This window comes from Antennarius striatus, chromosome 1, assembly GCF_040054535.1.
Source record: "Antennarius striatus isolate MH-2024 chromosome 1, ASM4005453v1, whole genome shotgun sequence".
Lineage (NCBI taxonomy): Eukaryota > Metazoa > Chordata > Actinopteri > Lophiiformes > Antennariidae > Antennarius > Antennarius striatus.
In genome coordinates, this window is record NC_090776.1 from 21,481,380 (window position 1) to 21,508,194 (window position 26,815).

The 26,815-nt window shown below is 41.3% G+C and overlaps 1 protein-coding gene across 2 annotated transcripts in view; it reads left to right on the top strand.

Moving 5' to 3' along the window:
* cgnl1 (cingulin-like 1) overlaps window positions 1–25,741 on the top strand; it is a 28,390-nt gene extending 2,649 nt beyond the window's left edge. The window contains exons 2-19 of one of the 2 annotated variants that reach the window (XM_068320153.1): window positions 159–1,845; window positions 2,023–2,114; window positions 4,238–4,343; window positions 4,831–4,920; window positions 5,871–6,007; window positions 7,016–7,154; window positions 7,497–7,709; window positions 15,589–15,795; window positions 15,900–16,004; window positions 16,092–16,244; window positions 17,042–17,212; window positions 19,764–19,925; window positions 20,082–20,171; window positions 22,683–22,766; window positions 22,981–23,105; window positions 23,775–23,883; window positions 24,012–24,175; window positions 24,259–25,741. In XM_068320153.1, coding sequence (XP_068176254.1) covers window positions 211–1,845; window positions 2,023–2,114; window positions 4,238–4,343; window positions 4,831–4,920; window positions 5,871–6,007; window positions 7,016–7,154; window positions 7,497–7,709; window positions 15,589–15,795; window positions 15,900–16,004; window positions 16,092–16,244; window positions 17,042–17,212; window positions 19,764–19,925; window positions 20,082–20,171; window positions 22,683–22,766; window positions 22,981–23,105; window positions 23,775–23,883; window positions 24,012–24,175; window positions 24,259–24,415 — 3,939 coding nt within the window. In that variant the 5' untranslated portion in view covers window positions 159–210 and the 3' untranslated portion in view covers window positions 24,416–25,741. The remainder of the gene's footprint in view (window positions 1–158; window positions 1,846–2,022; window positions 2,115–4,237; window positions 4,344–4,830; window positions 4,921–5,870; window positions 6,008–7,015; window positions 7,155–7,496; window positions 7,710–15,588; window positions 15,796–15,899; window positions 16,005–16,091; window positions 16,245–17,041; window positions 17,213–19,763; window positions 19,926–20,081; window positions 20,172–22,682; window positions 22,767–22,980; window positions 23,106–23,774; window positions 23,884–24,011; window positions 24,176–24,258) is intronic. The other variant, XM_068320161.1, reaches the window with a different exon arrangement.
* The last annotated feature ends 1,074 nt before the right edge of the window (window positions 25,742–26,815 follow it).

Below are 26,815 nucleotides of genomic sequence, written 5' to 3' on the forward strand. Positions count from 1 at the left end.
ATGTTAAAACAATGAAGGAAAGGGAAGTGGACAGCATCATTAATTGCAGTAGGGCGTTAATGTGTCCTAAGTGTGAAAGTGGGAAACATTTATCTGAAAAGAGTTATGTAGTGGCTTGTTTTTTCACTAATACAGCTTTTCTGAACCATTGCTTGCAGAGGCGAGCCACTTGATCCAGAAAGAGGGATTTATTTTCCTCCTGCATTCCTGATGGAGTCATACAGTGTGACTGGCATTCCTAACAGTGGACCACAGCGGGGCAACTCTCAGTCATCCCGTCCCTCCAGGCCTCACAGTAATGGAGCTGGAACATATGGTCTAAGCATCCGCGTCCAGGGTATAGATGGACACCCTTACGTGGTTCTCAACAACCAGGACAGGGGTCCTCAGTCCTTTCTGGACCCTAACTCTAACGGGTACGTCGACACGGACGGCTCGTTTATTGAGAACTATGAGGAGTATGATTTCAAGGGTGGAATGGAGGCTGGATCTAAAAGCCCCTTCATGGAGTACAGGTCTCAGAAGATGAAGCATTACACCGGTCCTCAAAACGGTGCCGCGGATTCACAAGGAAGAAAATCATCTTCGCTTTTGAACTTCCAAAGACACCCTGAAATACTGCAGCCGTATGATCCGGAAACCAACTCCTTGAACCTCGATGGCCTCCGTAGTCTTCCTTCAAGGCCTTTGCCTCCAGAGGAGACTAGGAATCAACAGCAGAATTTGTCCCCCAAGTTGCCTATGCCATCCCATGCCAAGTCATCAAGCTTGGGCCAAGATAGAGTTCTGACATACCAAGAGAAAAGGCAAACTCCATCCCAAAGCCTGACTGAGGCAGCCCTTCCCAAGCCAAAGACACAGCCCTTAAAGTCTCAGAGCAGGACCCACGTACAGGTGGCTGAGCCGCAGTCCAAACCTCGTTCTACCAACCTGAATCCACCTCAGACCAAACTAAGCTCTGAAATCCAAGACCAACCGGTGCCTACGGCTCATCCTGAGCTTTCTAGACTGTCCAGTCCCACAAGTGAACAGACCAAAACATCATTCCGATCCCTCGGCTCTGTGAGCAGTACCAGTTCCAGCCTGGAGCGCACCCACCGTGAACCCGACGTCCTTCCAATACGCAGGTCCGACTCCAGCGGGCCGGTTCTCCAACCCTCTTCTCGCTCGCGCCACTCCTCTTCACCTTCTGCATCCAAGAGTCTCCTGGATGAAGAGATGGAAGCTCTCTACGCCGACTCCATCAATCGCCACAAGAACCGCCGCTACATCCCGTTTTCCCCTGGTTCGGGCAGAGACATCGACACGGGCTCCATTCCTGGGGTAGATGAACTCATAGAGAAGTTTGATGTTAAAAACAGCAGCACCCATCGTAGGGGCAGGGCAGGGCGAAGGAATAGGATAGATCTAGACGACAGGAAGCGTTCATGCAGTGTGGACAGTGCCTTCAGGCAGCGAGATGGCTCGAGCTACCTGGATGGGTTTAGTCGCCAACGAGGCACGTCAATGGAGCACGTTCTGCTTCCCTCTCAGCTACGACTTCAGAAAACAGCTGGCAGTCAGGACTCCTGGTCTACGGTTGTAGACGGTAAGGTTGAGTCCAAGGCTTCGTCTCGTGCCACCAGTGCACCCGGCTCCCCACAGAACAGCATCTCCAAAGGTTTCGGTTCCATCCAGGGTTATAATAAGCCACAGACGCGCTCCTCTTCTCTATCAGTGAAGAGTAAAGAGAACAATGACGGTGCCTCGTCATCTGCAATGGTTTCAACGTCCTCTCTGTCAATGGTGTTAACCAAAGCACCTTCCAGTTCAGACAAGAGTCTCAGTACGGAGGCAGATGTTCAGGTAAAAGGAAACCTGGCCAATTTAACTGAAATCATGTTTTACTGATTGATGTTTGGAAACTGTTCTCCTGCTATCAAAATCTTTATGATCAAATTGTATTTCTATGCGAGGAGAACACACATTTGTGCTTTTTTTTTATTTCCCTCATTTCGTCTCTCTAATTTGATTTTTCGATAGACGCCGGATCTTCTGAAAGGTCAGCAGGAGCTTTCACAACAAACAAACGAAGAGACGGCAAAGCAAATTCTTTTCAGTTATCTGAAGGATGGGTGAGTTATCCACATTTTCCTGTTCTTGTTAATCTTGGATTTATTGCTCTTATTTATAAAAAAAAAATTAAGAAGTTTTGCGAAATTATGTTATTATGAAATTATGTTCTCTTTACGGTTTGAATCCCACATGTTGTCGCAACATTTAGGTGATGCATCTTGGAGGGAGAGACTATTCAGTGGGAGCGAGTAAAACGTTTTTTATCAGAGCTGAACTGTTTGTGATAAAAATGAAGGAATGTGCTCTTCTTACCCTCCCGTCCAGACTCGGAGTGATCCAGCTGTCTGGAGTTTGATTTCTTGCAGAATCCCACTTTCTCACACCGCTTTCTCTTTGCTGCAGAGTGACATTTTGTTTGCTCCTGTAATTAGACACTTATTGCCTGGCAGGGAAAGGCATGTCGGGTTAAAAAGGTTAACTGCAGGTGAAGTTTTAAAAGAGACAGTTATGATGAGGTCAAAGCCTTCTTCATAACCTTTTTGGTTAGTTTTTAATTTGATTTTAGATATACTATTTGCAGGGCAACACGCTGACAGCTGTTAGCCTGTACTCTTAGAAATTTTTAGTTTGCAGTGAACACAGTTTTGATGTTTCTACAGTTCTTGTATGTGCAGCAGGCTTGTGTTAATGCAGGGAGAGAACAGGAAACTGTTTGGGTGTGTCCAGCCACAGGTCAGGAGTCACAGGACAAAGGAAAGGAAGCGCAGATGGAAGTGCTGAGGCTGAAACTGAGCCACATTCCCAAGACCAAAAAAAAAAAAGACAAACATTCACCAACAAGGGTTATGAAGGTTTAATGAAAATCATCTGTATGAGCAGAGGAGAGATTTGAGGGTGGGGGTTGGTGTAGCCTTGTTATTTATTGAAAGAATACATCACTGCTGTCGTGTGAAAGTGTTGTTGGATTCTGACGGATAAATTTCACCCTGTGGTTTAAAAAAAAACATAAAAAAGGAATTTTTTCCTTTTTGGGCCCTTTGTCATCTGGAAAAACTCAAAAACACAAAAGACAAGTTTTCCTTGACAGTAAATAAATTCATATTTGGAAATTGAACATTTTTATTGATCAGAACAGTACTTTTATTTTTCGAATTTGGGTGTCTCTCTAATTAGGGTGTGTTTTAGGATAAAATCTTTTATCCTGGAAACCCATTTCTAGATTTGCAATCTTGGTTTTATCGTTTATGTCACAATCTGATCTGGGTCAAATTTTTTTCTACTGATTCAAAAACACATCTCTTTTCATAGATAAACGAAATCCATTAGAATGATTCAGAATCAGCATTTTCTCAGCAACGCACTGCATGTACCAGCGTGATCCACTCCAAATACATATTTTGGTCTCCCTCGTCTGCATCAGGATCCAACTGTTCATAGTGGTGGAACATTTCGTGGCATCCGTGTCTAGCTGTTATTAATTTGTTTGTTCAGTTCTTTTTTAATAATTGGCAAACTGTGAAAATAAATCCCTTATCGTGTTGAAGAAAGTGGGATCCAGAATTTTTATCTGTTCCACTTCAAGATCTGAGCGACCACATGACATTCTGAACGATGCAAACATTTTGTTTCAGTAATTAATTTCAACAATATGAAATAAATGCATCATGTGAGCATTAAAGACCAAAGCAAGCTCTCCATATTATTATTATTTCTTTAAAGAAACTCCTACGCCTTCAATATTTGCATACTGTTCATATTTGAAAGCCTAGACATTGTAACGCGCCTCAGCCCCAGCATATCTGCAGAAACATTCAGCTCCAGTTCTTACTAATTTATCAGATGATGAAATTAGACTCAGCAGCAATCCCATTAAGCTGCCCATACGTTTGATTTTTCTGCTAATGTGAGTCCCGGTTTATTGGGTGTGTGTAATGAAGCTGTTTGTGCAGTGAGGTGACACATCAAAGCAGTGTGATCCTTCCTGAACCTCTCTAAGCTGGGAATGAATTACCCTGTTCCCAGAACAGTCTGGAACTAATTCCTGAACCCCTAAACACTGACAGAGGGTTTTTTAAACCTTCTAATTACCAGTGTGTTAACATACCTCTGTTTGTGTGTGTGTGTGTGTGTGTGTGTGTGTATGTGTGTTTGTGTGTGTTTGTGTGTGTGTGTGTGTGTGCAGGAGCAAAGACAATGATGAAACGACAAATAGGAAGGTCAACCTCGTCTTTGAAAAGATCCAGACGCTGAAGTCTCGGGCCACGGCGAGTTCACAAGACGACAGAAAAGTGAGACGTTGTTAATGAAATAATGATTGCGGATGGATATATATATATATATATATATATATATATATATATATATATATATATATATATATATATATATATATAACACACATATATACATACACACATATATACATATATATATATAAATTTTTTTATTTTTTATTTTATTTATTTATTTATTTTTAAATATTTAGATTATATAATTAGGTTTCTTAAAGTGCAGTTCTGTCTGCATACTGTAGCTTTCTACCAGCCATGGTTTGAAGAGGCTGGGAATTACAGCAAACATATTTCTGCCCAGATAAAATTTCGAAGTAAAGGTTTAATTTTGTCTTTTACATCCACATTGACCACTCAAGAAAACTGTGAGTTCGTAGCCATGTGACGAGTCCTTTTTAACCTGTGTGCATGTTGTGTCGGGCTGTGTAGTGTGGAAGTGAACAAGAAATAACCGATGCTTATACTCCTGTCCACTTCCTGTCAGACCCTGGACCTTTCTACTCAGACCAAAGCTCTTCAGCAGAAAAATGCTGAAATGGAGAAAGAGGTGGCTGAACTGAAAAGACAACTTGAGGTAATGTCAGCCTTAACTTGGTTCTTAACTAAATCGTTGAGGTCAATGGCTGCTGAGGCAGCTGGTGGTAGAGTCAGATTTACAAATGAATGGGCCAAACAGAGTGGTGTATTTGCCATTAAATTAGCAGCCTGACTTTAAAAAATGGTAAAAAAAAAACAAAAACAAAAAAAAAACATTTCAGCAATCCTTTCACATACATAATATTTAGCATATTATCCGTTTTTTTAAAAATATTTATTTATAGGGGGTATACCACTTGGTTTGAAAAGCAGGTCGTTTTCTCGCTTGGTGTTTGAAGCAGATGTTTTAGCTTCGACGTTGGTCTTCTTTGATTGGTAGTCCAGTTGTAGTCCAGATTGGTAGTCCACGCATGCATATTGGATGTTTCTGAAGACGTTACATTGGTGACGTGAAGAGGGACAGAAACAGACACATGCTAATTACGTGCCTCAACCCGGTTACTGAGGGACTTGAGGTGAGGCTGTTTGCTGCTTCACGTCTTGTCTCGACCTAGTGTTTGAACAGGAAATATGCAAATTCAGCTATTTTAAGTATGAAATTATGAAGATTATTATCTGCCTCACCCGCCTCACCTGACTGCATGGTCCTGGTTCAAAATATCACTTTTAATCATTTTGAAATTAAAGAGGTTCTTTCTTGGCTACTGAAATGGTAAGGCTTACCAAGGAAGGTAAATTTTCATTCACCCAATGGAAAACAAAACCGATAAAAGAATTATGCTAGTCTCTTAAAACCTGTAATTCTGTTTTATGTGGTCTTGATTCAACTAAGTTTAATTATTCTAACTTTCCGGAATGCTTTTACTTTCTGATTGAAACTCTTTTCAGATCATTTTCACGTATTTAATTGTGCAACTGCTAGATTAGACATGTTAATCTACATTTAAGTGGTACTTCAACAAGCAAGATTGTGTGTTTCACTATTAGAACAATCAAGCTGAAAGGAGGACAGTATCTGGCTTGAAGGAGTTGCAGCCAAAGCTGGAGAGGACTGAAGGGGAATGCAAACGTGTGAAGGAAAAACTGTCCAAAACAGAAGCCGAGCTCCAGACCACGGTGGAAGAGTAAGTGCAGAGTGCTGGAGAAGTCACTATAATGAATAATAAGTTATCCCAGCAGAGCTTCCAGGATGTCGTGACTGTTACACTGCAATATTGTGGTGAAAAGATGGTGAGAAACAGTTTTGTCCCTGCGTCACTGAGCTTTACTGATTTATTGATCATCAGAAGAACCGCGTGCAGCGTTAAGTAAACATCAACCTTGGATCGTGCCGTCATAGATAATGTCAAGAACTGACTTGTTCGCTCATGACGTGATGAGCTTCATTCTAGCACACTTGAATTCTTCACATACCGTCTTACCAAAGTTTGACGTAAATGAAACCGGTCAGACTGTTTATCGTTACTGATGTCGTTACCATGCTGCTTGTTATCTTTCATCCTCCGCATGAACGTTTGCTTGGAGACTGTTCACAGCTGACTGGTTTTATAAACCATTTTTAAAATTCTAGATAGGAAAAGTATGGAAATGTGCATTTGGCTGTTATTTGTTCTTTGACGTCACAATTTTTCAATATATATATATATATTTTTTTTTTAATGAATTTATTTTTCTCACTTTTTCTCTTGTCTCCTATCTATTCTTTTTATTTAAACAGAGGATTTAGCATGTTTCACTTTTTTAAACTGAGGCAGATGGGAAAGGAGGAAAAAAAAGTCCCTGGAATCAAACCAGGGATGTTGTAGTTATATAGCAGTCAGCCAGTCGCTCCCTTCTTTGTTCTTACAGCAGGACCAGATTCCTGTAGTTCTGCTCAGCCTACATGTGTGCTGCTCTGTGTGAAGTCCCTCACATCACTTTTCATCCTCCCCCTCAGTGTTGTTGTGTGGAGGCTTTTCCTCACATGTTTGTTTTAACCTTTGCCCTCCACGGGCTTCACATTCAGACACGGCACAAGTGCTGCCATTCATATGTGTGAATTAAACCGCAGGTGTGTGTGTGTGTGTGTGTGTGCATATTGTTAGTATGTAGAGTGAGTGTAGTGTGTTTTGACTCTTTGGATGATTTGTCAGGCTGTTCCAGGTGAAGATGGAGAGGGAGCAATACCAGACAGAGATCAGAGACCTACAGGACCAGCTGTCAGAGATGCACGACGAGCTGGACTTGGCCAAAAAGTCGTCCGTTGATGGAGAGAAAGACGCCATTCTGACGGTAAATCATAGCGCCGCTCACTGCTCTACGAGGGGGGGGGGTTCTTCATGCTTGTGGAACACGTGTCTGATGACAAAGGCTCCTCACCACAAGCAACAAATGTGATTATCTGTTAGTAGAGGAGCCTTGGTGGTTTGTTACAGGTATACTACAGACACACAGCATTTTGTGTAATTTTCCAATGAACCCCAATAAAATCAGTGAAGAAACAAGGGAGTAGAATCATTTTCTCTTTTAACATTGGGCATTAAACTGAATGGAAGATCTGTAAGTGAAGGTAAGGGTCAAACACGAGTCTGATTCTGACGGGATTAAAATTTACCAGCTGTTCATTTTCCGCAGGACATGATGCAACTGAAGCTGGAGATGCAGGAGGTTCTCCTGTTGAAGGAGGAGCAGGAGGAGGTGCTGAGGAGACGGGAGCGGGAGCTGACAGCCTTGAAAGGTGCTCTAAAGGAGGAAGTGGCTGTTCACGATCAGGAAGTGGACAAGATGAGGGAGCAGTATGAGAAGGAAATAAAAAAGATGCAGACATCTTTGGAGGAGGCCAAGCAGGTAATCAGCTTCTCTGTTCTTTATTTTTCTCTTTCGCTCCTCTTCCTCTCCTCGTCATATCGTGCATCCTCCCCTTCACGCCCCCCCGCTGTGAGAACACACCCTCTCACAGCAGAGTGTGGACATAAGCTCGGTATCATGGGAGTGCTATCTCTAGCCCTCTTTAAACTCAGGTTGTGCAACAGCGCTTCAATAAAGACCTTTCTCGTATATTTACACGGAAAAAAATGCTTTAAAAACGGAAACATCCAAAATGAGCTTCAGTGTCTCTGCATCCGTGGAAATTATATACGGAGAGAGGAATGAAAAAAGGCCCGTTTGAATTTACCAAGTCAACAAAAGATTTAATTTATAAGGAGAGCAAATAAAATAAATAAATAAAAAGAGAATTTTACAATGTTATCATACATCAACTCAGCTTCACAACCTATCTCTTGGCACGGTGATGTCATCGCACTGCCTGAACAAAACACAGAATGTGATTCTCAGCTGTAGCAGCGAGACGCTGAGGTGTGTGTTACCTGTCATCATTTTTCATGTTGACGTTTATCTTCTTGTAGAGAGTATGGAGGCATTTTCTTATCTCAGGTTTTTCACCCAGGGAGGAACATTTTACGGGAATAGTCATGTTTGATTACTATTATCTGAAGTAAAATGTTAGGAATTGTTACAAAAAAATAATAATTTCTCAAAAGTTGCGCCACTGAATTTATCTCCTCGAAAATGAGTGGTATTTTACGTCATGAGAATAACACCAGCAATAAAACGGTCACTCTTAACACTGAATTAATAGGTGTACGTATCAATCCAAAAGGATTCGGTAACTTTTGTTCTGGAAACAGAGGAAGTAAAAATGAGACGTGCGCGGCAGGAGATGGGACACTGAAAGAACCGAACACACATTGTCTTCTTGAGGTCTCACGTGTGTCCTGTTTGTCTTAAACACTGGAAGTCGGCCTTGTTCTCGGCTTCCTGTGGTCCTGGTGGGGGTCCAGCAGCACCCCTGCATAAAGGGTGTATGAGAGCATATCCGTTACTCACACAGAGGTAATGGTGTGTCATCAGGGGGTTACCCCCACTGCTTTGTAAGATCTTGGCAAGATGAAATCATTGTTTGTTTCTCTTTTAAGACATAAAGAAGTTCATAAGAAGCTTTTGATTGTGTCCTTGAAGTACAGCTCTGTGACTCATGTTTAGATTCAAAGAGGGAGCCACTAAATGACTAGACAGATGAACACAAATTCAAGCTGCAACTCATGCGATCTGACACATCTGCATGAAAAAAGACAAACTTTAAATCAAATCTGCAAAACAGAACCTTTTTTTTCTTCACGTCAGGGGATAAATCCTCTCTAATTGTAGACACTGTGGTTTTCTGTGGAATCAAAATGTGCAAAATCCACAAAATACCCAAAGCATTTTGCCAAATAATGGCCAATAGTCTCATGAAAAATGTGAAGTCCAAATTATTAGAGCTACAGGTTCTTTCCCTAACCCCGTCTCCTCTGCCCAGAGTGCCTCCGTTGAGTGGCATTTTGTGGCGAGCAGATCGGGCCGTGAAAAGAGGAATGCTGGAAACTGGAGCACTAAATTGCTCTGTATATTAGTTAATTCTGGTGGCAAGCCGTCACTAATCTAATGAACTACCGTTCCTGAGTTGCGTCGTGTCCCCTCTTTCCCTTTGTGCCCGGAAAAAGCAAGGGTAATTGAGGACCTCATTCAATGATGAATGATGAGTTTGTTTCACACAATAATAGCAGCGGGGGTTGGGACACAATGAATAAGTGGGTCAGTATGCTGAAGATAAAGCTGAAGATGCGTGGCTAACCCCCCACCCCTGAAAAGACCAAGGGGCCTGTTTTGTCTCACAACATGAGAAGCAGCGTTCTGTTTTAAATGAGGTGAAATGTGTGGAATTTCATCAGGGTGGAAAAAAAAAAAAAGGTGGTCGTGCTTTCTCGAAAAGATATGAATCCACTTACATGAACATCACATGAGCACTTTATATCCAATAACTGAAGATTGAATTTGATTTTTTTTTTCTTCTCAGCATATGCTGCTACGCAAAAAAAAAAAAAAAAATGTGGAAAGATGAGGTGCGGCCGGCGGAGAGAACTTTTTTTTTTTTTTTTTCCTGGAATGTCAGGGTCAAAGTGGAGAATGCGCTCCCTGCAGAACATTTTTTTTTGCTCGGTTCCAACTCTGTACTCACTCCGACCTGTGGGAGAGGCTCAGATCTTTCCTTTCTGCCTCCTCAGACTCATGCGGTTGCATCTCAGTCCCGACAGCCCGCCGGATTCTCCGTATTAGCCGTATTGATTGGTCTCAGCCCTCCCATCCTGATTCTGAACATAGAGACTTGCACTTATTGCTGCACTTCCAATTCTTGTTTCACCTGCAGCCCTTTGAGAAAAAAAAAAAATTGTGGAATGTGGCCACGTTCCTATCAGACCCTCATCTGTAATCTCAATCATAAATGCTGTATTTTTCCATTTCGCAACCCCACAGTTTCCTGTGGAACCTGCAGCGATTTCCCACTCGACTAAATACAATTCATTTTGCGGCCTGCGTCGTTCTCAGCCGAGTCGTCTCTGGCAGTGTGTGAACTGAAGCCTCACTGTCTGATCATCAAATTTATGGAGCACAGAGAAGAGTTCCCCCTCAGGCTTGTTTTGAAAGTAAAGACTCCAGCATGAGTCTGTGTGTTTGATGATAGCACCGCATTTCCCAGCACAGCTGTAGGAGCCGATGGAAGTGCGAGACGCAAGGTAGCACACGAGGAAACCGGTGATGGAAAGAGTCTCTGGATCTTAATGGAGACGGTAAAGAATTATCCATAGCCTTACTGAAATATGAGTTTCAAATGGCTTCAATGATAACTTTACAGATTGATGGCATTAAATACTCAAAATATGGGCGTTAAATAGCCTAAATCTTAATCAGAAATGATTCAGTTTGGAAAATGTTGGTACACAGATGTCTGTCTTGTATGAGGATCAAATCCATGTCAATCTGTTCAGCGGTCTGGATGTTTGTGTTTATGGAGCTCTTATATGATGTGAGCCTCATCGGCCGTCTAACCCAATAAGAATCTGACATTTATTTGTGTTTTAAATTCCATTTTGATCTTTTTATTTATGAGTGGTTACATCTGGATGAACATCAGTTGGAATTTAACGACGGTCCATTTTGTTCAGAGCGTTACTTTGTTTTCTTTTCCTCCATATTACATGATTCCCTTTTACACCCTTTTACAACTTGTGCAGATCTCTAGAAATATTGTTCAAGTATAAAAGCTGTAGTTGAAGTTATCCTAAAGTGAACACCTGAATTTGGGCGGTGGCGTCAACAACCAATCAGAGACATGTGTGACTGGTGCTTCTTAGAACACCTGCAGAATCACAATGTCACCTTTTATCTGTGAAACCTTGTGGTGTCCGACTGGGGGTACACACACACACAGAGACTCATTTAAAGACAGGATTATGTTTCAGCGTCCAAGATAACAAGATATGATTACGGTTCTCCTCCTCTGGCCAATGCTTCTCAGCTGTCTTGTTTTAATTGCTTTTTCAAAACCTGTTTTCTTTTTTTAACTTTTATTTTTGTGTAAATTCTGTCCCTAATCTGGGATTAAGTAATTTGCTATCATACAGGGAACCCCTTGTATTCTGTATTCAACGACCTCGAATACTTTTATTTCATGAATGCATGCTTCTGTTTGAGACAACTTTCTTAGTAAAGGCTTCATTTCCTTGTCACAACAGCTCTTTGTCACTAACCTCAAATAAGGACGCCATCAAAATGTACCTTTATCTATGACAAGTTAACTAGAAAATTAAGAAACTCAAACGACTGAGCCACTCCCTTTTTAAAAACTCGTGAACATCTTTACACACAGACCCATGAATTCATGAGTCAGGGTTTTATTAGTCTATAGATGCTTCTGGCAGACCAGGTGCAGCAGGTGGATGTTCTCGAACGTGCAGCGTGATCCGCAGGTGAGGCTACGTGAGGTTAATTTAAATGAACTCACGTCAGTCACGTATGCAATTTTTCATTCATTCATTTTCATGTACCGCCGCTGTATCCGCCGTAGCGGGTCACGGGGAGCTGGAGCCTATCCCAGCTGGCATAGGGCGTGAGGCGGGGGGACACTCCGGTTACGACGCCAGTGCACCTGACAATAGATTACATAACGGTAGAACAGGAGAATGCAGAAAAAGACAGAGAACCTGGAAAGATTCAAAACAGGAAGTGCAAGCAAAGAGAGGGGATTCACCACAAGTAATAAAACAGAGGAAACATGAGAGAAAATGTTCCTTCTAGGTAAACTTCGTCAGCCAATCTATTCAGTTTTTATAAGTGAAATCATAACATGTTTTTGCAGCCACTGTGGAAGGAGGAGGAAGTCACTTTTTTTAGTGTTTCCTTTTGAACTGCAACCAGGATCATCTTCACACCCATAACTTAACAAAGCCGATCATGCATTTACAAGTGTGTGGCAGGAATGCATCTGACTAGATTTGCTTTCTAGTAAAATTAATTCATAATTTATATAATGAATATGTGTTTTAGATCTCTGCAACTTGAGGGTGTTGAGATATCATGTCAGCAGCTTTGTGGTGACACCAGTCTGTCTGTGTGAGTTGTAATTTAAGCTGCGTTCCTTAGTTCTCATAAATGTCATAAACGTCACAATGGAACTTTACTCATACAGCATCATCAGTTTTTACAGTGCTTTAAAAATGTTAGCTATGTTGTTATCTGTGTTTGATTTCAGACCATTAACTTTTTCTTGAAATGAGAAAATAGCAGAGTGGTCCAAGTTTGCATCACAGCAACCGATCCAGGACGCATTCTTTCTTCACTTCAAGCGTTTGTGTTCAAGTGTTTCAAAGACTGCACAAAGTTGGTTAATGTGCAACTTTAGACAAATAGTTGAGAACACACAAGGACCCAGATGAAACTTTGTGTTCAGCTTGAGAAAAGTACTTGTGATACGACATTTCCATAGATTCAATGATCTGGTACGACAATGAAATCAACTTGTGTGACAGTCTCTTTGTTGAATTTGATTTCAAAGAGGTGATAAAGAACTGTTCTGGGCCGTTATATATATCATTGTTAACAGTGGATTATGGCATTGCTTTGTCTGCTAGTAATCATTGAATGACTGTATGCTTAAACACTTTTCATATAAATGATTGACTATTTCTTAGTGAATAATAAATGAATGTAATTGGTGAAGTTTCATAAGAAATTTCATAACTAATGTATAAGATATCTGCTAATAGGTGATATTTCATCTGTTTTTATGACGGTCCAACAAAAAGTTGACTCTTCTTCAAGTGGTTTTGACACCACATCCGCCACCACCACCTTCTCCCACAGACAGCAGCAGAGTCGTCAACCTTCAAACTGGGCTTTGTTCATGTTTGTAGGACGTATGACCCAGTGTGGGAAGTGGGACAGGCAGAGCAGTGTGACGGCTGAACAAGTGTGTGTTGTTGAATCGAGCAACGATGTAAACCTGAGACATTTTATCAATGCTTTTGTTATTATAGTGAAAACTTCCACTTTTCCATTCCTGTGCCTTTTAATGGTCACAAGCTGGATAAGTGAGATTTAAAACAATAGGAAGAGGTTTGAAATTTTTAAAGCAGTGATGATTCAATTTATATTGACCTCCACCGGTGACAGATAGAGGAAGTTATATAATTTCTCTGTTTGTTTGCCTGCAAGATATCTTGAAAGTTTCAAATGGATAGTGATTTCATTTTGCCAAGTTTTAGATCTTTTATTTGATTTAAAAGGGACGATATTTGATTTGTCTTGGTTTGCATTCAGATTTTTGCATCTCTTGTTCAGTTACTTTTAAAATGTGACTATTATAGTATTAGAAATTTTGCAGTGAGGCATATTTAAATGAATCAACATCAGTGTTAAAATGTCTTGATGTTAGGAATCTTAAAATGAAAGTTCTTTCAAAGTTTTCAACATTTCTACAACCACACTGCGTTTTTTGAGTAAAGGACTGTATTTTTAATGAGTAAATCTTCTGAAAGGGTTGATCCTTGTTTCAAAGGGGATATTTGTTTAAAAACAGAACGACATTTGACTTAAAGGGGACAATATTTGATTTAAAAGGGATGATATTTGATTTAAAAGGGACGATATTTGTTTTAGAGAGGATGGCATTTGTTTTTAAGGTCATAATATTTGTTCTTTAGCAATATACGCCTGATAATTAATAATTACAAGAATTGGTTGTAATGATGTTAATTACACTGACACAAGTATTTACTCTGGTTTTTTTAGTTGGAGGCCTTTGTGCAGGCTGAGGAATAGTGGAGTGTTACATTAGTAGTACTAGTTACAGTGACTTACCTTCTTTTTATATCATTTGTTATATTTTCCTTTGTTATCTTACCTGTTGAGGTGGGAGAGTGTTAACTCTGGATCTGACAGCTTTGAGTCTGTCCAGAGCGTCTGGCTCCTGTCACCAGAGTAAGTGAAGCATGCTGACGGTGGTTCTGTGGTAACTGGGTAAACTGGTCTGACTGGCCTGCAGCAGGGAGGCACCCGTCGCGTTTTGGTATAGGAGGTGCCCCTATTCACACGCCTTAGTCACTAAAGCTACTAAAGGATGACGAGTCCGCGTCCCAGCACCACGTTTGACATTTTTGAGCGGGTTTCGACTTTTGGAACCTCATTCAAATGCCCAACAACGCAAACTACTGCACTCAAACCTGCAATACTAAAGTTAATCATTTTGCTCGTGAAATCTCATGACCTTTAGAATCTGCTGTGTTTTTATCAGGGGGGGGGGGCACGTTTGTGACGTATATCAATGTCTAACCACAGTAGTCATATTTCGTGATTTTCTTTTTTTCTGCTGATTGTGTTCTACGTGTTGTTCTGTCTACAGTCTTGCCTCACTCTAATGAGATGATCAGGATTCTGACAAACCGGTTTCCTAACATTCCATCCAAAACACATGTTTCCAAACAGACCTTAGCGACTCGGTGTCATGCTGACGCTGTCAGCAGACGGTTGTCTTTGCAGACGAAACCTTTTTATTGGTGATACTGATTGAGTCGTGTTGTTTCTTTGTCTTTGTCTTCTTCCCTCCCATGTGTTTCTGTCTTCTATTCTTTCCCTTCATACCACTCCACCCTGACATGACACAGCCAAAGCATGCTCTTCATTCATAAATTTGACCCTGAGTAGTGTTCATGAGAAAAACTAGCTGGTTTACCTTGAAAGCCTGCTGACTAAAAAGCCCAAACGATTCAGCAGGTTAGACCTTATAAAAAATAATTGTCTTTATTTGTAGTTTACAGTAATCCCTCATTACTCGCTGTTAATGCGTTCCAGGACCATCCGTGAAAAACGAAATTCCACAATATTGTCACGGTTCAGTGTGGCGGTGCTGGTGTGTGGCAGGAAGAGAGGCCAAACTCGTGGGTGGAGCCTCGGCTCCACGCCTGTTGATCCTTTCCACAACTGTTGCTGCGTTCCGTGAGTCTCAGAACGCAGCACACGTCCGGATGCTGTCAGCCAATAGCATGCGTGTATGGTATCACGTGACTACCTACTAAAATCCGCGATGTAGTGAAGCCCTGAAGCATCTTGAAGCGTGAACAAGTGAGGGATTACTGTATTCTCAAATGTAAGACAGAGTTGCGGAAGGAAAAATTGTGTTCTGTCTCCATGGCAACAAAGCTTCAGCGAGAAACCCAGCACTTCACATGGCTTTTTGTTGCGTTTGGGCATCTCAAATGTTCCATTGGGCGCTCTTGTTCCACTTGATGTTGAGTGTCACAGATTCCTGCCTCCTTTGTACTGAAGCCTGGTGTTCTGTTCTGATCTGCAGAGCAGTGCAGCAGCGGCCCGCCAGAAGGCCGAAGTGGAGGCAGCCAAGGGTGCGGTGGAGGGCCAGGCAGGACGTTTGACCCATGAAGCCGAGCGGCTGCGCCGGCGAGTGCAGGAGCTGGAAAACGAGGTTGCCAAGCTCAACCGCATCATCGACGAAGCCAAGCTGCAGGAGAACAGGCTGGCCGACAAAGTCTCCCGACTGGAGGTGAGAGGTCCAGAAGTCACAGCTACAGACCTCCGGCTAGCGCTAGTTTTGTTCTAGTAGGAAGAATATTACAGTACATGAAAGTATTTTATATCCACTGACAGAGGGAGAAAAGGCAACTGCAAGAATCCTTGACAGAAATTAAGGAGCAAGAAGAGGAAGTGTCACGAGCCAATCGAGCTCTGGCCATTCGGTTGGAGGATGTACAGGTGGGGTTAGCATCGCTGCGCCACACTTCATGCAGACAAATGTAGCTTCCTGTTGCAGGCGGGCTTTAATAGTTTGTCTTTCTTCAGAGAAACTTGACCAAACTGAACATTGAACACGAGGACTTGGAAGAGCGGTTCCAAGAGGAGAGGGCTCAGAAGGAGCAGTTCAAGCACATGAAGAATGATATTGATGATGAGAGGAGGCTGCTGGACCGCACAGTGGAGAAACTCCAGAAGGAGGTGGGTGCACTCGAGTGTGTAGAACATTCCAGCTCATTAAAGGTGTTTTCCCCTTTTAGAGCAATGAGTTGTAGGTCACATACAGGAAGTCCTCTTATTTTGATCTTATAGAATATAAAATGTTCCGGTCAACTGGGTCTTCCTTAGTCTAGACCACATGTGTCAAACTCAAGGCCCAGGGGCCAAATGTGGCCCACCACATCATTCCATGTGGCCCATGAGAGCATGAAAGGTCAGAGTATCTAAAAATAAACAGGGAAAAACTATGCTTTGACGAAAACTACATTTCCCACATTGGAGTAGTTCAGCCCATTTTAACTCTGGCAAAAATGTTTTGAACAAAGTTAATGTCCTAACTTGTGTTTAATGGTATTTTTCTTTATTCATTGATAGTTTGGTCCTTGATTGATGGAGATCTGTGGGTTTAACAACTTGCAAATATAACAGAGCAACATGCAAACATTTTTTTTTCTGTGCAAATGTAATGTTTGTAACTTGAATAAGTAATAATTTAACACTAAGGAGTAGTTATAAATGTAACTAAATGTAACTCAGTGTGATGTAAAATAAATATAATTTAAATCTGGCCCTTTGAGGACAGCCATGGCCCTCCGAGAAAATGAGTTTGACTCCTTTGGTCTAGACAAAAAGGTATTTTAGAGGCTTCATTTAATCAGGGCAGATCGATTTTTCATTTTAATTTTTTTTAGAAATAAGTGAAATGAAATGATTTATTTATTTATGAAATGATAGCTCACATTCCTTTGGCTCTTTGGTGTATCCCACTGTGCCTCCAGATGAACGATATTGTGGATGCCTCCCAGTCGTCCACCCGGGAGCTGCAGGAGCACATTGATATTTATAAAGAAAAGAACCGCCGAGAGCTGGCAGAGCTGCAGAAACTTTTGAAGGAGCGAGGACAGGAGCTGGACAAGTACCTGCTGATGACCAAAACCCTGCAAGATGAGGTACACGGGCTACGTCAGCCTTATCTAAAGTAATGGGCACAGGCGTGGATGCTGACGCTGCTCTAGTGGTCAGATCAGGGCCATCATTAGTCAGCCAACTGGGGCCGATCATGCAGACCGGCAGATGATGAGCCACTGGTCTGACTCACTCACTTTAAACACCTACCTTCAACATCTTTCTGCTTTAGAAGCCTTTTTCTTTTTTTTTTTTTTAGAGTTTGCACCATATTTACATACAGCCAATGGAGAACAATGAGGAATAATTAAGTCAGAACACTTCTGGCTTGAACAGGCTGTGTAAAAGTGGAATGTGAGGAATGTTTTTGTTGAGCGTAGAAATGGAAGAACGTGGATAATTTACGTAAGAAAGAGGGTGGCTTTTGTTATTTTACGCATCTGTCAAACATTAGTTTATGTAGGTGTGGCGGTCCAGATTATATTTAAGGTGATCACTCATGACAATCATAGTGACCCTTCATAGTGACGGTGAAACGATATTCCGATGCTGTCCGTCCGTTTATTTGTGGCAAGAACACATTTTGGATTTTTCCAGAGCTGCAAACCATAAACATAAATCTGTTAAAGGTGTTTAGATTGGATGTAGTCATGTCAGTTTGTGTTATACCAGTTTTTACACTCAGACGCCGTGTTCGCCAGCAGCGCAGGCCTGAGGTTCTTGTTTTTGCTGACTTTGCAGGGAGATAAGAGTTGTTAGAGCGAAGCCGCCTTAATAGGAAGCAACAACACGATTAATGACGACGATAATGTGTCAACAATACCGATTTAGAAACACATTAACAGTGTGAAAATATTTAAATGCACGCAGCGTGCATTTCCTCTCAATCTTTTCACCATCACTCTCAGCGTTTGCTGTTCAGATGAGCCTGACAAAGGCCTTCAGCTGGATGTGCTCGTGAGTGAAATGTGTGTGTAGGTACAAGGGGTCATCGTCCTCCTTTCCTGCTTTGGTCCATGACGACGTATCGCCGTACAGCTGGTGCACAGGAAGTGGAGGATGTCAGTGTTGTGATATCATTGTTTTGAAAGCTGTGCTGGCTGGATTCACATCCTGCTCCTCCACCTCTCCTGAGGAAGGGGGTTGCTCTGGACCGGGATGAGTGAGTCCGCTTTTCCAGTTGCTCTGAAACAGCCCCCTGTCTATCTCCGCCCCTGTGTAACACTAACATGATGAAGTGTGAGCCTCGCCTTTAACAGTCTCTTTACAAGAGACACCTGATCAGCTTAACAAAATAAATAAATAGTAAAGTCATAGCGGTTTTCACTCCCCAGATCCACTGTATTAATTTATCTCTACACCCCCAGGGGTGTATCCAGACTGTCTGTTAGCCGTTACACCTCTCACTAAGTCTTCATAGACCCAGCTTCAGTCCAATATCTTAGGTCTGGTTCCAATGTCCACATGATGACATATTCAATTCAATTCAAAAAACTTTATTAGTCCCCAAGGGGTAATTGAAAGCACATAAAGCAAGTTAGGTGTAAAACATACTGTATAAATGTAAACAGTGTAAACATAAACAATAAACATACATAAATAATAATTGAATAATAGCACAAATATAAATACAATGTTTATGTTAAGTAATAAATCAAAACCTAGTTAGTTCAGAACCTAATTTGTTCAAAACGGGTTAGTTAGTCAGTTCAGAAACTAGTTAATTTAAAAACTTGTTAGTTAGTTAGTAAACAACATAGTTAATTTAAAAACCTACTTGGTTCAAAAACTAGTTAGTTCAAAAACCTAGTTAGTTTTAGAACCTTATTTTTTCAAAATCCAATGGGTTAGTTAGTCAGTTCAGAAACCAGTTAGTTTAAAACCTAGTTAGTTAGTTAGTTAGTTAGTTAGTTAGTTATTGCAAGACCTATTTAATTAAAAAACCTAGTTAGTTAGTCCAAAAACTATTTAGTTTAAAACATAGTTCAAAACCTAGTTAGTTTAAAAACCTGTTAGTTTAAAACCTAGTTAGTTCCAAACATCATTGGTTTAGAGCCTAGTTTGTTTAAAACCTATAGGGTTAGTTAGTTAGTCAGTTCAAAAAGTAGTTATTCTAAAAACGTAGTTAGTTTTCTGCGATAATGACCGTGTGTATTCATGGTGAGACACATAGTTAGATGACGAGCGCTGAGCAGTGGGGCTAGTTTTCCAGCTGGGGGGGGGGGGGGGGGGGGGCACTGCTGGTGAACGAACACAAGGGAAACACGATTCACACCAGAGTCATTAGTCACTCAGGAGACGCATGCAGGATCATCTTTTCCCTAAGCAGCAACTAAATTGCTGGTCATCAGCGCAGCACGATACCACTCGATAAGAACATGATGTATGGAAGATAGAGATGGATTTTCTGCAGGAGAACTGGATGTATTCTACATTTTATGCACAAGTACTTATAACACGCTGAGGGCCGTTTTAATGAGACGTTGATCCTCTGGGATCTGGTGTCACAAATAATTTTCTGTGGTGAAAGGTATTTAGCTGGGGGGGAAAAAAAGTGTTTTCATGTGTTAAAGAATGTTATGTCTTTTATTTTAGCTGTCCCAGCAGGAGGAGGACCTGCATCGGTGTCAGAGGGAACGAGATGAGAGTCTGCTCAGGGAGAAGGAGCTGGAGAAAAGAATCCATGATCTGAAGGAGGAGGCAGAAACAAAGGTCAACTCTAAAGAGGATAAAACTCGGCAAACTAAACTCATGGAGGTAAGTCACGGGTTTGAAAAAAGCCATCATGTTTTGTAAGCATTATAAGACCTCAGTAAATCCCAGATGTCATTCGTCAGGTTAAATATTTACAGAAAAAACACACATAGACAGCAACACTCACTGCCTGTATGGATGCATCTGCTTGTTTTGCAGGACAGGATTGCTCAGCTGGAGATGGACCTGGAGGAGGAGCGACAGAGCGGAGACCAGCTGATGGACAGGATCGACCGTGGAAGAGAGCAGGTACACACACACAGGCACACACACACACACACACACACACACACATGCTATGTCATTCACTACTAACATCACAACAGTCAAAACTAATCTCTGTTTTCATGTCACGACGGCAGGAACGATATCGGATCCCAAATACAGTCGAGTACGAGTCAACTCACATGATTTACATGAAGTTCCATACATTATACTGTCTCAGGTGTATGTGTTTTTACATATATTATCCACATTCCACAAGTTCTGACTCTATTTCGGTTCTGGATAACTTGGATGGGTTATTGCGTTGTAAGACGATCTTGCGTAATCATTCAGGTTGGCGTCCCGCCGGCACGCTCTGAGAGCATCTATCCAATTTTCATGCATCAGCCACAAAAGACCCTTCTTTTACTGCAGCGCCGCCTGAGCTGTAATACAGGCGCTGCCAAATGTCTCAAGTTTTCAGGTGGATGAGTTCACTTGGAGATTGCGCTCAGTAACATCATCTGGAGAACAAATCCAGTTCTTGTGCTTGAAGTCAAGTTTTCATATCCTTACAAGCAAACGTTCCAGTTTTCCTTCCTTTGCTGATAAAGCTGCTGACGGAGGCAGTGCGAAGTAAGATTTAGATAAAGTGCAAGCGCCGTTAGGATTGTTGTTTGTCCATGGGAGAATGCTTACTAATCACAGAGAGGATGTTTGTTCTCAAGTTTTTCAAATAACGCAGCCTTTTTTTTTTTTTTTTTTTTTTGCAGCCTTACTGATTTTTTTGTTAATGCGTATGTCTTGTGTAAAATTACGTTCTGCAGTGGTTGGTGTTTTTTGGCACACTCTCACAAAGAAAAATGCACGAGCTGTGCGATTTGGCTTAGTTACAGGTTCAAAGGTTGTGACCAAAATTTAACATGCGGTTGAGCGGTTGGTTTAATTACAGTTTTTCCAGACAAGGCGCACCTTCAATGAATGGCCTATTTTAAAACTTTTTCCATATATAAGAGACACTTGATCATAAGTTGCATTGTTGGTTTTTGAGAAAATTAAAAGATTTTGGGTACTGTACATGTCCTTAAATTGTTTTCCTTTTAAAATAATTCCTGGCAATGAGAAGAGTGGCTTTGTGACAGTTCAGCGTGAGTCTGGAGTTGGCTGTCACGGCAACAATCAGGCTCCTTGGAGTCGGGCTGCAGTTGTCTGAGAGCTTGTGGTATGTGTAGGCGATTGCGAGTGCACGCGCACACACATGTACACACACACACATGCACACACACAGACAGGGTGTGGGCATGTGCTGGTGTGTGTGTTCTAATGTCTGTGGGGTGGAGGGGCGGTGGGCTTGCGGCGGAGGCAGCAGGAAGAACACCTGCGTCTCTCCTGGCACCAGGTGCTCCTCTCCTGTCTAAATGAGAGTAATCTCCCCTCTCCTCTCCTGCCGTCTTTCACAAAGCAGATTAGTTTCGCTGTATGTTCCAGTCCGCTGATTCAGCTCCCTCAAGCACTGAGCTGGGCGCACCAGTTATAGGGGCCATCGTTCATCAGAGCGGCACACTGTCACCCACTAATTGGCATAAAATATCACCGATTCTGAGCTCCTCTCACAAAGAAAGAACCATCACCACCGTATCGATTAGTTTTCAGCCTCCCTTCTTTTTGAACCAGGCTATTGCTGAGCAGTCATGCAGTTAAACCTCTGAGTTGACTTCATGTACAATGACACCAGATTACTATGAAGCGAATAATAATTTCGGATTATACTCTTTCCTGAGAGCTGGATGAGATAATCTAGACCACTGTCCCACATGTGCTTTAAATAGGAGGCTAATTATCAGCTGATATCTTTAGCATAAATGTTAGGAAACAGTTGCTAAAGACCAGATACTCCCACCGGCCCGGCACCTCTAAAAGTTACTGCATTCACAAAATCCTGCATAAAACCAAAACTTGTTATTTTTACACTTCATTTTTTGTTCTTATTCCAACGAGATGAAACCTGTTGTGAACTGTTCTCGTGTTGTTTGGTAAATTTTGCACAGAGATCCGTTTTTTGCCGTCTCCTCTCATTTCTAAACTGAATGCTAAGCTAATTGGGCTACTTGTTATAACTTGGTATTTATCTCATTCAAGCATGAAACCGATAATGATCTTCACCCTAATTTAAATCTCATAATCGTGTTAAGTAAAATGATCTGCAATTACTTGAATTTAATTTAATCACACATGCTTGGCATGAAAAGCCGAAGGTATTTGTCTCTCTCTCTTTAATTTCTACCATTGTTTTATTTTTATTTTGTGTATTACAACACTGTGCTACATGAGAGAATCAACAAAAAAGAAAAAAAAATGCAATGCAGCTAAACCAGAAAGTCCAGCTCACCAATTAACCCATGCCCTCTGGGGCATTAACTCCTCCATTGTTTAACATTTTGACTCACTGAGCGCTACAGTGGTTTCAGTCTCCGAGTAAAACTCAGTGTCGGATCATAATTGTGATCAGACTGTGGGACCTTAGAGATGACAGTGTGTCTGGGCTCGGCTTGACAGGTGGAGCAGATGAGGAATGAACTCCTGCAGGAGAGGGCTAGCAGGCAGGACCTGGAGTGTGACAAGATGGCTCTGGAGAGACAGGTACACACTCTCCTGTCTGTGGAAAAAAAAAAACTACACACAGTGTTGCTCTACAAACCCACACAAAAAAACCCACACAAAATCATTCCATTTATATGTCGTTCTTGTCATCTTTACTTGACTCCATCTGTATTCACATCAATTTTCAATTCAGATTTTGCTGCAAACGTAATTTCCCAATTCATTTCCCTCTATTTCTTTGTGACCTGCGCAGAACAAAGATCTGAAGAGCCGCTTGTCTCATCTGGAGAGTTCCCAGAAGTCCACCAAAGAGGGCCTGGTATCCCAGCTGGAGGCGCGCATACAGGAGCTGGAGGAGAGGTTGGAGGGGGAGGAAAGGTGAGAAGGAGGTCTGCATTTGGGGGAGAGACATGTGCTACGTGTAAGGCGGTGCAAGGGGAAAGCTTTTGGGTGTAAAGCTGCTCTTCCCTGAAGCTTTGTTCCCATGGATCCCAATCATTTCTAAACACCCCCCTTCCCTCCCCAGCTCATCTTTCTAGAATAACTAATAACACATTTGGCAGAGATGTTTCACAATGCTGAGCCCGGTTTCCCTGCCCATTACAAATATGCAGCCCAGAGTGTTGATATATTTAAGACCTGAAGTTATGCCTCATGAAGGGAGTGGACGCTTTGCTTGGCAGCTAACAGCTAGGCTTTACGTTAGCAGCTAATCTCACTGAACTTCACCTCGCAGTCGTGTTTGCAGTTGTGGGTGAATTTTAGTGAATTCTTCATGCAAATATGGGACAAATAATTCCACCTACTGGGCCTTTAGTGGTACTAACAGACAGGAAGTCTGCCTCCACCTCTTTGTCCATTTTTGGATATTTATGCCAGTAGTGAGGCGGAGTCAGACATTACCAAGATCGGGGACGGCCACAAAAACCTGTTGGTGACATCACAGACGCCACAGTATGTCCATGTTTTATCCAGTTAATGGTTTTATGCAAGTCAGGCTGATGTGTTGCGTCACACGTTGAAGGATCTCGATGAATATTTTTCCAGGGAGCGTTCAAACCAGCAAGTGGTGAACCGTAGACTTGAGAGGAAGGTGAAAGACATGGTGATGCAAAGTGAAGAAGAACATAACACTATGCAAGATCAGAAGGATCAGGTATGGAATGAAACTCTCAAACCAATAAACAAACCCAACACCTTTAGATAAATGATTGTCTGACAGGTGCTGAAAATACTCTCTGATGTTTGTTGGACCTTTCGTTTGCCTGTTTGTTCTTCGTTTAGTTGAATCTGCGCCTGAAAGCCTTGAAACGGCAGATGGATGAGGCCGAGGAGGAGATCGACCGACTGGAGCACAGCAAGAAGAAGCTGCAGAGAGACCTGGACGAGCAACAGGAGGCCAACGAGCAGCTCCAGAGCCAGCTGAAAGCTCTGCGAAACGAGATCAGGTAAAAAAAAAACTAAGGCACAAAGTAAACGCTCTGGAACAGCAAACAGGAAGAATCTAATGACGTGATTCTGTGTGATCCAGGCGTAAGAACACCTCTGCCCCGCTGCTAAGCACCCTGCATGACGATGATGACGACGACGACGACATCAGCACTGATGGGGAGACGTACTTCAGCTCATCTTCGGGTTACAAACGCTCCTCAAGTCAGGACAATATCCTGTCCAGCATCACCATGTAAATGAGCCCTGTGATGCAGGATAAAAGCTGCCGTACATTAATCTCTGTCAGGCTGGACGGCTGGAGATCCTACACGCAGACGTCAGCGTGAATTTCCACCGACTGTCCGGCCAATATCTGGATACGTTCATATTTTTATGAAGGATCACACGTCATACAGAGAACAGAGTTCCTATTCTCCGCTATATTATTATTGATGTCTGTAATAATCACTCAGTATTAACCGTGACATTAATGAATAAAATCAGCCCGTCCCATAGGAATGACATGTAAATACTGTTTAAACTGGTGATTTTACATTCCTGCCTTCAGTTTCCTGTAAATTTGTCAGTTCTATGGAGTGTTTTTTTTTCTTTGTTACACATTCTGGACAATGATTTTTCTAGCATTAGTAAACTTGACAATGCACTCTTTAATGCACTGTAAAACAACAGCCAGCAACCAGTACTGCCTTTTGTGAACAATATGAAGTTATAAACTCATGTATGTTATGTATATCAAATATGTTAAATTTATAGACAGTATCTAAAAATTCTTTTTTGTATTATTCAGTCAAATAAAATATATTTACCTTTTCTTAACGAATGAAGAACAACTCTGGATATAAGAAGTGAGGATTGCCAGAAATTTTTTTTTGTTGTTGTAATTTATTCATACTTTAATATGGAAAATCCTGACATGGTGAAGGTTTTAGGGAATAGTAAATGAGGGACTTTGTGCACATACATTTTTATACAGTTTTATATGCATCCATTTGAAAGCTATCAAAAAGTATTTGTTGTAATTTCAACACATATGTTACATTTGATAATTGTGACATCACAGTATTTTAATTAAGAAAAAAAAAAGAAACTTAAATTTCTTTAGTATTGTATGTGACTATTGATTCCAATCAGATTTCTGACAGCCATAGAACACAACAAAGATGTCAAAACCTTCTCATCTCTAGAGGTAATTGTTCAACTGGAAACACTTTGACGTAGGCTCTATTTCTGGGGATATATGTCTGAATGCAGAGGTCCTGTTTAACTGCATACATGGGTTCAAATTGTGCATGACATCACAATCTCTGGAAATGACCATGTGTGGGCCTCCTTTCAGTTTCATTCAGCTGAATGATTATTTTTTCAAATAAGATAAAGAGACATTTTATGCTTTGGTCTCACTGTGATGTCTTACACTCAGTTGACTCTGAGCTGAATTTGCCTGAACGTGGTGCCTGTGGAGGGAGAGAGGACAGAGACAAATACCTGCCACTACCTCTCTGTATTCATTCATGTTTGTAAAGCCTGCTGACACTAAATAAAGTTACTTGCAGTTACTCTCACATGTTTTGTCCTTGTTGAATAAACCATGGCACCTAAATTTTGATGTGTAGATCATTCCAGACATATTTTGTGACAGACTTCTAAATAGTAAAATCAATCTGAATGTGATGATGAAACATGGAGAGTATCACATTTTAATTTAAGATCCATTAATGACCCGAGGACAACAATATCCATCGATCTTACATTTGAAGTTTACATGAAGTGAGACTATCTTAATATTATCGGCAAAATGAAATCGATCAATACAAAAAGTGACATTTCTCTGTAAAAAATGACCATTTATAGGATTTTATCATGTTGCTGAGTTACATATGCAGTTAAACTGATGGTAATGATGAGAAATGTAATGTAATTCACACAATAAAAACAAAAGTTTCTAGATTTTTATATCCTGTTCCTGACAGAAATGTTAGAATTTTGAATTTCTTATACAAATTTAAAAAAAAGAAAAAACAGTATTTATTTAAAAAAAAGTATATATACTAGATTAAATGATAATCTAGGAAGTATCCTCAGAACAAGACAACATTCCTCTGGAAGGGAGTTGAGTAACACAGAGGGTCCGTAATTGGGTCAGTGTATTTCCTTCCACTGATTTGACTGAGATCATTCTCCTGTCTACCAGTCACTGATCTGTCCACTGGGTGAAAGCAGCTGTGTCAACAGCAGCACTTTATCTATAATTTGGTGCTTGGTTCAGTATTTTTCTTGCTGGAAAGAATGAATCCAGTATTTGTGTGTACTCACCTTCAGGTACAGAGCTTTGACCTCGGTCAGCCTTTCATTGACTCCTCGTGAGCTTGTCACTCATTTGGTGTTGCTCTTCTACTTGCTTCTTTTTATTACCGCACACACACACACACACACACACACACACACACACACACACACACACACACACACACACACACACACACACACACACACACACACACACACCCCCACGACCTTACAACAATGTAGATTTACAAGAAATCGCGAGTAATTTTAGTCACGTTTCTCTATGCTATTAACGGTAACGTGACTGAATTTTTGTCAGTACTAACTGGTGCTAATTTACTTTAAAAACT